The sequence below is a fragment of the Lycium barbarum genome, chromosome 6 (assembly GCF_019175385.1).
Source record: "Lycium barbarum isolate Lr01 chromosome 6, ASM1917538v2, whole genome shotgun sequence".
Lineage (NCBI taxonomy): Eukaryota > Viridiplantae > Streptophyta > Magnoliopsida > Solanales > Solanaceae > Lycium > Lycium barbarum.
Window position 1 is genome coordinate 113,846,613 of NC_083342.1, and position 12,508 is coordinate 113,859,120.

General features: G+C 34.4%; 1 protein-coding gene across 3 annotated transcripts; it reads left to right on the forward strand.

Moving 5' to 3' along the window:
- The first annotated feature begins 323 nt into the window (after nt 1-323).
- LOC132645624 (calcium-dependent lipid-binding protein-like) lies at nt 324-12,213 on the forward strand. 3 transcript variants are annotated; one of them, XM_060362714.1, is made up of 12 exons: nt 324-474; nt 779-914; nt 2,203-2,304; nt 4,507-4,557; nt 8,308-8,428; nt 9,348-9,469; nt 9,578-9,676; nt 9,896-9,976; nt 10,063-10,148; nt 10,811-11,036; nt 11,163-11,327; nt 11,670-12,213. In XM_060362714.1, the coding sequence occupies exons 2-12, from the start codon at nt 810-812 to the stop codon at nt 12,057-12,059; spliced, it is 1,548 nt and encodes a 515-aa protein (XP_060218697.1). In that variant the 5' UTR covers nt 324-474; nt 779-809; the 3' UTR covers nt 12,060-12,213. The 3 variants fall into 3 exon arrangements, with proteins under 3 accessions (XP_060218697.1, XP_060218698.1, XP_060218696.1); XM_060362715.1 differs by having other exon boundaries at nt 325-465; XM_060362713.1 differs by lacking the exon at nt 324-474 and adding an exon at nt 503-668.
- The last annotated feature ends 295 nt before the right edge of the window (nt 12,214-12,508 follow it).

The window sequence follows — 12,508 nt, forward strand, 5'->3', positions numbered from 1 at the left end:
GGGAACATCACATATGGATTTGGATAATTCATAATAATATCAAGCATTCAATTTTTTTGTGACCCCAAAATGTAGGGGGGCATACCTGCAAAACCCAAAAAGTTCAACTATTGTACAAGAAACGGAAAAGAAAAAAATAATACTCCCTCCGATCCATAATAATAAGTGACTTTTTAAGTTTTTTATTTGTTTCAAAATAAGTAGTATTTTACAATTAAAGAAATTGATTTCTTCTTCCAATACGACCCTTATTTATATAATTAAAAATTATTAATTTTTTTTTCTAATCATTTAATTAAAAGTAAGTTAGTAAAAATACTCCCTGAATACTTTCTAAAAGAATGTGTATATTAGCTCCTAAAAAAAATGAAATAATGGAGGAACAATAAAATAGTCAAAAGACTTAAATCTGAAAATTTACAGAGAGCAAAGAAACAGGAAAGACCACTACACGACCTGGGGCAGGTAGTTAATGTAATGCTCAAAAATTAAATCCTCATTCATTTCATTAACGTACAATTAATTAAGTTTAATGTAATATTTTTATCTTAACCTCAAAGATTTTGTGGAGGAAAGGAATGCCAAGCAACACTTTTGAAAAGGGTCAAGACTCATAATTTTCTTGTCAAAGTTTCAGTTTTTATTTCACGCTTAGATATTTTTTTGAGGTGGGGTTTGCTTGTTTTGACATACTTTTTGATTCTTGAAATTCTTAGTTAAGCTTTATCTTCTTTGGGGTTTTTTTTTCTTTCTGTTTTTGGAATTGGTTTTCTTGTAGGGAAATTGGGTTGAAGTGATCTAAAGTAGAAATGGGGTTGATTTCTGGGATACTGATGGGGATGATTTGTGGGATCGGTTTAATGGCTGCTTTGAAACATGTGATGATGTACAGGAGCAATAAACGAATTGCTAAGGTATATTCTCTTGCTATACTCCAGTTTTTTAATGTCTTTGAACTTTGTCATAACTACAATTCAATACTAAAGAATGCTTCAATCTTAACATTTTGACAATTTAGTTGAGGTTGGCTATTTGAATCCTTAATATCCACTCTGCTCTGTCTGGATCTACCTCATTCCAGTACTCAATAGTTTGTCTTTTTAAGTCAAAGTTTAGGGTTCTGTAACACTAGCCTCTCTACATTTTGTGGTTAATAATGGACTTAAGGTGAGTATCAACTCTAGAATGGATTTTTTTTTTGTCTTTGAGGCGTTGGAATAATCAAGATGAAGATTTTTCCTGTCATGTCGGTTCTCTTTGCTCTGTAGTGTACCTCATTACGAGTGAGGTAGTTAGGATCAGTTTCAACCCTAAGGGGGTCAGTTGGTTGCTGGTTAGGAGGTGATCTATTCATGCATTAAGTCGTGCATAATTTGAACCATGTTAGCAACATCTTTTTGCTATGTATAAAATTCAATACACCAAATATGGTGTTTGGTTAATCATTTTAGAATCTCCCATAACTAATATATGTATAAGTTATGAGGAATCTGTGTATGTTTTATAAACCTTGCATAACTAATTCCTGAATAACTCTAACCCGCAACCAAACAACGCCTTATTTTTTTACCTGAGGAGCATGCAAAAGTTCATTTTCGAAAGCACACTGAAAATGGTGATAATTTTGTGATTATGGTAGGCGAATTAGTTGAAGTTTCTACTAGTCATAGGTTTGTTAGTGTGTTACTTTTGAAGAATTGTAGCTAAAATTGATTTTATTGGAGACGCTGTAAAATGGTTTCGGGTTTAGAGTGGGAGCTGTCCCCAGCTAGCTTACAGGGGAGATATGAGAGGAGTACTCTAAGATTTAATCGTAAAACATGAAATAGACAGCTGTCTCAGGCTTGGCACAGGATCTCCATTTTATATAAAGAAATTTATAGTGTTTATGATGTATAGCTATATGTTTAATAGTAGTACATTTGTTAGTTTCTGCTATTGATATGCATAGTAGTTTTGCAATTTTTCTGCCTAAGTGATAGTCTTTGGCTGCTTGATGCTTGATTTTGCTCAGAAAGGCGTGTGGCAGATATAGCTCCCTACGGTACTTCTGCTATAACTATAACAACTTGGCACTGCTGTTGCTTTAATGCGTGCCAAGATTTACATCATGTTTGTGAACAACGTTCAAATTTTATGATATGCATTTACTTTCTGAAGGACTGGTATTCATTTCCTCATTATATTTTACTTCTTTTACAGGCAGTAGATGTAAATCTAATGGGCTCCCTCAGCAGGGATGATCTAAAGAAAATTTGTGGCGATAACTTTCCTGAGTGGATATCATTCCCAGTTTATGAACAGGTTGAATGGCTTTACTTGTTTCAGTTTCCCCCCTTTATTGCATTGACTCTTGTTCTTATGACACTTAGTTCATCATTTTTCCCCTTTATTGCATTGACTCTTTTACTTGTGAGACTTAGCTCATTAACTTTGTGATGGGTACTCAAAGCTGAATTGTTCATTGAAATGTGAATAAAATTATTAACATCTTCGGAAGAAGAGCCCGAAGAATAGTGCCCCTTGTTAGGTTCATATATATTTTCAAACAGAAAAATCTTCCTGTCTTTGTAAGAGATGCTGAAGTTAATCAATCTATTCATATTGTTGCACTCATAGAAACAAAGATTCAACTAATTCCTTCTTCTGAAAGCTTAAAGACAACTGTCTTCACTGTGCTCTAGTTACAACTAATGTTTTTTTCTTGAGAAATGAAGTCAGTGAAGATCAGTTTTACTTCTGGAATCTTTTTTTTTTTTTTTGGGGGAATGGGTTTTACTTCTGGAATCTGGTGAAGTAGAATCAAGAATGCACTGCTGGAACACGAGGAAAAATAAAGTGAGCTGTTTTGTCTCGCGTGTTGACTGGAAAATTGTGTTGATAAACAGTAATCTTCATATAGTTTTACTATGTGTGAGGCATGCCAAGTCATACTTGTGTGAGGCATTTGCTTGATTGACAAGTGGACTGATACAGACCCCACTTTCCAAGCAATCAAAGAGCCATAGGCTTTTTTTTTTTTTTTTTTTTTTTTTTTTTCGGTGAACAAGACCCATAGTCCTTTCTTCTCTATTTGCAGTTCACTATTTGTTCTCCATTTTTTTGGCAACATCTCCTCTTTATTTTATCTCAGCTCTTTCTCTCTTTCACTTATATTTTCACAGCTATTTTTTATAGTCCTATCAAAAAGGTGGATCAATATCATTATTATTTATATCTCTACTCTTGTGATTCATATACTCATCTGTGTTGTTATAATTCATTTGGTTGGCTCTTTCTTTTGCCATTAATCATTGTACCCCTTGACCAAATCAACAGAAAAAAAATTAATCGTTGTACCTGAAAAAAGAAAAATTAAAATCTGTGAAAGTTCTCATTTCACATCTCAAAAAATTGAACTCAAAAAGATAAATCTTGAATAAGAAACTCACAAAATTTATATCTGCAGTAATTATCGGATAGACACCAAAGCAACGAGAAAACTAACAAATATGAAAAGGAAAAAATTGCTCGGTAAATTCTTCTTCTAATCTCGAATAGTTTCATTAAAATATCTTCTTCTTATCCATGAGCAAGTGAAAGCACACCTGTAAATACTCTAAAACCTCAATTGTCATTGTCTAGCTTCAATCTTTTTTTTTTTTTTTTAAATATTTTGAAATTCTATAGCAGTGTTGCGCTTATTGTTAAAATTCTTTCAGTTATGAAGTCTAAGAATCAACCAAAAAAACATAAATAAGGAAAAAAGACCACAACCTTTATAGGGTCAATCTTTTAAGGGATAAATTTCATGAATGATCATATAACTTATCATTTTTTTCACTGAAGTCACATAATTATATTTTTTAGCAAACAAATTCACCTTTCTAGTCAAAAGTTACAATTGCCCGAAAACTCAACTTTCCGATGCGTGATCATTTTTTACTTCTATATTTTAGCTCTTTTTTAATTTTTAATCTAACAAATACAGATCCAATTAAAAGAGGATTGATCTGGTCCAATTTTTTAGTCTTCCAATGAGTGATGATCCATAAAAAAATTTGTAATTATATAACCATTTATAAAACTTACCCGTCTTTTAGAAATAGTACAAGGAAATACTTAAAAAAACTGGATTAACATTACTCCATTTATCTCTATTTGATTTTTGATAAATGAAAAACAAGACTACAGAAATAGAAGGGGAGACAAAATATACAAGATGAGAAGGGGTGTGGAGAAAAAGAAAAGAACGGAACAGAAGAAACTCAAAAAGGTAATTTGAGGAAATGAAGCTGAAAGAGAGGGACTGCTGACAAGGGGGGCCGACAAAACACTTGTCAAAACAAGTATGACTTGGCATGCCTCACCCAAAATAAAACTTTTCCTTAGTAATGTCAATTGTGAATCTTAGAGGTTATACATTTCTAGCGGTTTCACAACTTTTTCTCCACGCAATTTAAAGAAATAAACTGATATAGTGATCATGTCAGTGTTAATTTTGCCTTGTTTTATATGTCATGGCAGGTCAAATGGTTGAACAAACAATTGAGCAAATTGTGGCCATCCATTGCTGAAGTAAGCTTTTTACTCGTCTTTAGCTATCCTGTGCAATTTTTGCTTTGTAAACTCGTTTTGGTGTAACGTTAGTATAATCAAACTTTGTTTTCTTTTTCTTCGTTTTGATAACTGAGAAATCCCCAAGGGTTGTTGGTGCACGGTTTGAATCTGTGACGTGCGCCTAACCTACATATCACTTGTTGGGCTCCTGCCACTGGACCAAAGCCCTGGGGGACTATTATCAAACTTTGCTTACTCTGTGTTTAAATTATGGGGATGTTTGGCTCATGGAAAGTTACATAGAGATGTTAATACATGAATAATTATCACTGAATCACTAAAATTTTATAAATTCTGTGGAATTTGAAAACATGGATTTAAAGTGGATTGTTTTGTCAATATTGCCTAGTTATGCATCTTCGTTTGTCACTTTGAAAAATTATGCTTGCATAAAATCTTACTCAATAAAGGATGTCAGAGTAAATAATATTGCAAGTTTTTATTTGCCAAATAAAACTAAATTGTGTGATTTAATTTTCTTTTTAAATTTTTAAAAACTAAATTGTTTTACATCAAAACCAAGAATTAGCTCTAATAATCAGTACCAATGTATAAATTTTAGTATTTAAACTCAAATTATTAGAAATTCTTACTATATGATAAGATAATGAGTTCTATGCCTATTATGAAAAGCAGAAAAGTATCCCCAAGAAAAATATATTGGCTCTATAAAATAGGGTGCTTTACTTAAGAGTAATTTTGTCATTTTGGGTGCTTTTATCGGTTATTGCAAATACACTATTCTTATTAAACCATTCTATCCCGTATAAATTATATATAACTACATAAATTATCTATGCATTAATTATGCAAGAAGCACAAATGGTAACTGAATGATGTATCAGTTAAGTAGAATTTTATGGTAGAATAGTTTTCTCTTATACGAGAAACCAAAACCCCGATTTTTTTAAATAAATATTATTTAATGATCTAAAAGATAAGACACGAGGTGTGGGGCCTAATATCCTTGATTTTTTAAAATTTTCTATTTATAAATCAAAGAAATATAATAAAACAACAAATATGAAAATACATTGAAGTTCCGCGAAACTAAACTAATTTAAAAGTTATTGGAAATTTGAACATAAGCATATAAGCACACTACTAAAGTACAAAAATATCCTTTTTATTATTGAGAAATCCTTGAGAGCCTATTGGCACATGGTTCGAAACGCGTACCTCTGCCTATCTCCACTTAAATATTCCTTCCATACCATTTTATGTAACACTATTTGATTGGAGACAGAGTTTAAAAACAAAAGAAAGACTTTTGAAACCTGTGGTTTAAAACAAGCCATAAAAATTTGTGTGGCTAGAAATCATCTCATTAAGGAGTACCAGGCTTCTAGTTCGTTACAAGGTTCGAACCCGTGACATGCGCCTAACCTACGCATCATGTGTTGCACTCTTACCACTGAGTTGAAGACCTGGGGCATACAAAACTATAAATATAATAAGATACAAACTGAGTACAATGTCTTTCCAACCTAAGCATTGTACGGGAAAATCATCAAAATCTGTGAAAAAGATGTTAACAAGCTATACAGGTACCTCCCAGTAAGTAAATAAATTAAGAAAGTTCTTTGATACTACTTTTCAAATATTATTCCTTTTAATGTTGAATTTTAGCTTTAGGTGCAATGAAGTTTCATATAAATGAAAAAAATGACTAAAGTACAACTAGAATTCTGCTCTCCCTGACAAGTAATTAAATCAAGAAACAACTATTAGTACTACAGTTCATCACTACAAGGAGTAATGCTTGAAGACTGAAGAGTATTAGTTGGATGTATTTACTCGTTAACACTTAGTAGTCAAACAAACAGGGTCCATCACCCATCAACACAAAAGGATAACATTGTTATTAGAAAGAAGAGAACTTTTTAATATTTGGTGAGGAAAACAGATACTGCTGGGTGCAAACAATTTCTGAGCGCCATCGGACTGGGGAAACCCTGAATTAACCGTGGTGCACTTGCGGGAAACTCCTTGCCGAGGGCCTGTGCACCCCCGGGATTAGTCGGGGCTCAAAGAGACTTGGACACCCGGGGCTAATCAAAAAAAAAAAAAAAAAACAGATACTGCAGGGTGAGCTTGCCTTTGAACGTCAATTACTATTATTAGAATCAGTAACTATTAGCATAGTATAATATACTTATGTTGTAGTCTATTACCATGATCTTCTACTTATAGATTTGTCTACACCAATTAAAGATAATTAATATTATAATATTTGGAACACTCAAAGGGTAAAGGTGCCTCCCTACCCCACAAAGGTAGGGGTAAGGTCGGCGTACATCCTAGCCTCCCCATACTCCACTTGTGGGACTACACTGGGTATGTTGTTATTATTCTTATTTTTTTGCTCAAAGGATAAAGGTTTTCCTGATTAAGGAAGAAGCTTAGATGGCAGAACTCTGAAATAAGTCCAAAGGCTCTAGGTCCCTTCCCAGTTCGAACTTTATGTTTCAAGCATGTTAGCATTTAATTTTAACCGGAAAGAGAGAACCCCGTTTAAAAAAAAAGACTTGCTTCTCGAGACCAAGCACAAGTGAAGACTTGAAGACCAACTATCATTTGTATAAAAGGTTCTGATGAGGTTTACCTTTAAAAGGTTCTCAATCCGAGAATATAAAAAGTCTGGCCTCCAATTTAGAGTTGCGAATGCTCAAATTTCATGTTGTAGATAGACAAAGAGTAAACGAGGAGTCAAAAATTAGCTTAGGAATTTCGATGGTGAAGGCTAATTAAGAAATAATTTTGAGCAGTTCTGTTATTCCCTTTGTTTTGTTTTATGAGTCTTATTTTGACTAGACACAGAATTTAAGAACATACAAAAGATTTTTGAATCTTCTGATCTTAAACTTAAGATGTGTATAACATATCAAAATTACTCTTTGAATCTTGTGGTCTTAAACATGCCACATTATAAGGGAGTGTTACTAAGGGTAAGTGGGAATGTTGGAACTAAAGGTGGCATGGCATTCTTTTTGAAACAGATAGAGGGAGTAATTCTTCTTTTGAGTACTGGCGCCTAAATTAGAAAATTTTGTACATAATTTGTATAGGAACTGTTTGATGAGCCTGAGTCATTGGAATTCAATGTAATGACCAAACTGTCTCTTTAAGTGATATTCAAAGCTTTTGTCCTTTCAAGCACTGTTCACAAAATTGAAGTTATTTCTTAGTGTGCTACTTTTTCAATTAAAAATTGAACTTATTAGTATAAAGCAAAGCACCAGACATATCCCATGCTGATATTACCTAATTCATAAGGAATCAAGGTTTCTTTCATGAACTAAGACTTCTCTATAAAGGCCTTTTTAAGATACTCCAACGCATGGAAACTGCTTTGTGAAACGATTCTACCTTGAAGTTAAAATTCAGTAGGAGGATAGGTTTAGAGCACAATGGAGACTGATGATTTTTTTCTCTCAAAATTTGAGAAGATGGAACTTTTGCTATCCATATAGCTCTTAAGCCCGCTGCTCTGTGCAATGGAATTTGGTTTAAACTGTTAAATATCTCATCTTGCATGACAATCGTTCTGCACGGAGAATAGTACGATAATGGTCATACTTTTATGGTTACACCTGTATATCAATGTAAAAATATCTTTAGTCTCATTATGGGTGTGAACCATGATTCTTTTCCAACTTCTGTATTGTGTGAGCCAAGATCCAATCTCTTGAATATGTCACTATGCAGGCAGGAGAAGCTATTATAAGAGAATCTGTTGAACCTCTTTTAGAAGATTATCGACCTTCTGGAATTACTTCATTGAAGTTCAGCAAATTATCATTGGGAACTGTGGCACCTAAAATAGAAGGTAGCAACATCAAAAAATTATCCATCTAAAAGTAATTTATTATTCATTGCAATTGAGTTAATTATCTCTTAGTTGTATAACTGTTGATCTGCAAAAGGAGTAGTAAATTAGAACTCATGCTATCCAGTTTTTTTTTTTTTTTTTCAATCAAGCTGAATTTGGAAAGAAAGGCAGTTTCTTAGTTCGAGTTTCCATGCTGCTACTAGTTCTCCTCATTGCGCTAGTCTTCTACTCCTGATATTCATCTGAATCTTCATATCTATTAACTTGAATTAAGTTTCGGTTTGAATCTTCTGCAGTTCATCATATGATCCAATACTCATACCAAAAGGTTTTAGTTGAATTAAGCCATGTAGGATTGAGTTTCACGTGATAGTGGTCATGGTCATTTCAGCTTTCTAGATTGTGTCAGTTCTGTGATTTATTAAGAAGACAAAAATGTAGTGTGTGCTCATGTTCCGTTCGTTGTCTGAAAAGCCACTGGAACGGTTATTTCTTATTACTCCTATAATATTGTGAATGCCTGACAGGAAAAGACTATCCACTGGGTGCACTGAAAATCTAGTTAGTTGCATTTTTGCTAATATTGGTGTTATTGGGTTAAAGTCTTTGCAAACTTTGATATCTTTTTAGGGTATGTTGCTGCCTATATTGAAAACTTAAGTGAAATAAAGTGGGACCAAGTTTCGTTTTTTGTAACCCCTAAACTTCTGTATCATATGTCCAAGAAAATCTTCCTGGTAATACTTGCTTGTTGATGGCAACAAAGAATCTGCCAAGAGCTTATCTTGTCATGGTTGTTGTTACACTCCTAGCAAGATTGTTGATAAACTGGTGGTCATTGTGGTCATTCCATGTATGAGATTCTTTAAGAGATTGTCATGGTGCCACACAAATGTTTAATACTTAATTAATGCAGGTATTCGTATTCAGAGCCTTAAAAAAGGTCAAATCACTATGGATATTGACTTCCGATGGGGTGGTGATCCCAATATTGTTTTAGGTGTTGAAGCTGCAATGGTTGCTTCTATACCCATTCAGGTGTGCGCCTAAATACTTTCACCAGTCTATTTTGCTTGGACAATTTTATGTTGACTACTTGGTTATTTAGGAAGAGAGTTGCACTGACCATTGCCAAATTGGTTGCAGTTGAAAAATCTTCAAGTTTTCACTGTTATTCGTGTTATCTTCCAACTAACTGAGGAAATGCCTTGCATATCGGCTGTTGTTGTAGCATTACTTTCTGAGGTATAGCCTAATTTCAATATGTTAATTTGCTTTCCTCTATTCTTTTGTTTCATTTCTCCTTTGTGTTGTTCCTCCCATTATATCTGATGTGCTACATGATTTTAGTTTGTTCAACATTATTTGACGATGACCATTCTGCCTTAAACTAAATTACTGATCTGAAGAAGCTTATGTCCTGATAGAGGTTAGAATAAATGATTCCTTTTTTTGTTCAATCAGCCCAAACCTAGAATTGACTATGTCCTGAAGGCGGTTGGTGGAAGTTTAACAGCTCTTCCTGGACTTTCAGATATGATTGATGTGAGTTTTAACATCTTCTCCAGCAATACACTTTCTTATTTTGAATTCCCTTTTTGACTGACAATGCTGTTGTTTCTCATTGGAAGGACACTGTTAATACAATAGTGACAGATATGCTAGAATGGCCACATAGAATTGTTGTTCCGATAGGAGGCATACCTGTGGATACTAGGTATCTTCTATTCTACAAATATTTTAGTGACCGAGCACTTTAGCTTTTTATTTTCTTATCTTTTTTAATCCTTGTAACGTGCTAATAGAAAAAGTAGATTTTGGATTGCTTCAGTTTGCTACTAACATGCTTGGGAAATATCGAAACCAAGATTGTGCATCTATTTAGCATTGACCTGCTTGAAATCAATTCATACTGCTGTTCCTTCCCTGTGTCAATGTGAATTCAGGTGTTTCAGTTCAGATACATGTGAGGGGAGATCAAGTGGTTTTTGGTACTTGAACACCGAAGTGCTGTGGTTTGTGGTCCAGTAAAATATGCATATCTGAATTTTGAGAGACTTGGGTAAAAGGTCTTACTGTGCCTTATGATCGTGGATGACTCTGTCAGTGTATACCTATTTCGGACCTGTAATTGCTTACTATTTAGTATTTACTTGGGTTTTACTCTAAACTGTTTCACATGTTGCAATGTCTGTGCTTGTTCATTTTGCCTACTGCTGTTGGTTTTAAGGTCTATCTTAAGCGCTTCAGCAAATCTCTTGTCGGATGGGGGATGTAAACACTAGGTCACTGACATGTCTGCATGTACAGTAGTAGTTCTTTATCTTCTCTTCATGCTTATTTTTCATCATTTTGTAACCAGTATTTCCCTTCATGCAGCGATCTGGAGCTTAAGCCACAAGGGAAGCTCATAGTAACTATAGTCAAGGCTAATGCCTTAAAGAACCAGGAAATGATAGGAAAATCTGATCCATATGCAGTAGTATACATACGTCCACTTTTCAAGGTTAAGACAAAAACCATTGACAACAACCTAAATCCTGTTTGGGATGAGACGTTTGAGTTAATTGCAGAAGACAAGGAGACCCAATCCCTCATCGTCGAGGTTTGATTTCAATTACTATCACATTTGTTCCTTTGCTCTGCTCTGTCTTAAATATCTACTGATGCTGTACATGATGTTTTGAGTTGATTTTTGTGTGATAATTGAGCTTCACATCATTTTGAGCAGGTCTTTGATAAAGACATTGGGCAAGACGAGCGAATGGGTGTTGCAAAGTTGCCTCTGAATGAGCTAGTAGCTGACGATGCCAAAGAAATTGAGTTAAGATTAATGCCAAAACTTGATATGATGAGAGTCAAAGATAAGAAGGATAGGGGAACTATCACAATAAAGGTACAGAAACGATTCAGACTCATTTGTTGAGGTTCCATTGTTACTATGCCGCTATCAATCGATCAACCAAACCTGAATCCCGAACTAGTTGGTTAGATTACATGCATCCTATGTATCAGTACTTTACAACATTCATCGTAGTTTGATTATTTTCCAATTTACTGCAACTCTAATCTTTTTCGGAGTCTGGAACCGACTATGGTTAGCTCCACACGGGCTGAATTGTTGCTATGCTGCTAATCATTCTTTGATTGTGTAGAATTCTCATTACTTTTAACCACCAGGATGATAGGTCGGTCTGGGTCATGGGGTGGCTTTTAAAGCTTATTCATTGTGGTGCAGGTGTTGTATCATGAGTTCAACAAGGAAGAGCAGTTAGCTGTTCTGGAAGCAGAGAAGGCGATCCTAGAAGAAAGGAAGAAGCTGAAAGCAGAAGGGGTCATCGGGAGCACAATGGATGCGGTTGGTTCAGGTGTCGGTCTGGTAGGAACTGGCATTGGGGCAGGCGTGGGGCTCGTTGGAACGGGGCTAGGTGTCGGTGTAGGCATAGTTGGAAGTGGCTTTGGAGCTGTTGGCAGTGGCCTAAGCAAAGCTGGGAAATTTATGGGAAGGACATTCACAGGAGGGCATTCCAGTAATTCAAAGAAGAGTGGTGCCTCTACTCCAGTAAACTCTGTTCAAGAAAATGGTGGTGCAAAGCCTCTCAAGACTGTTCTTGAAAGTACTGATTAGTTCTGTGAACTATAGATAACTCAAGTATAATTTTTTTTTTTTTAAGAATTCAGGTTTTAATGTGACAATGTGTTGTTTGAAGAATGGAAATTAAGTTGTTGATTGAATGGTGAAAATTATGTCAATGTGAAATCGTTTATGGTGTTGGATTATATTTATCGGTATACATCTTTAAGTTAGTAATTTATTTTCATAAAATTATGTCAAGCTATTATATTTATTTGTTTTCTTTGTTAGCATAGTACTAGGTGTGTCAGAAAATTGTTAGCAAGGTTGCAGCTTTCTCGTGAACTCATTATTCTCATCGTGACCTTAGTAAAATGACGTACTGTCATGGGACATCACATCTGTAAATAAACAAATAAAGATCCAACTAAAATTAGTTATAGATTGAAAGCTGATTCAATTATGCAAGGGATTGAATAAGTAAATGATTTTATAAAGATTGT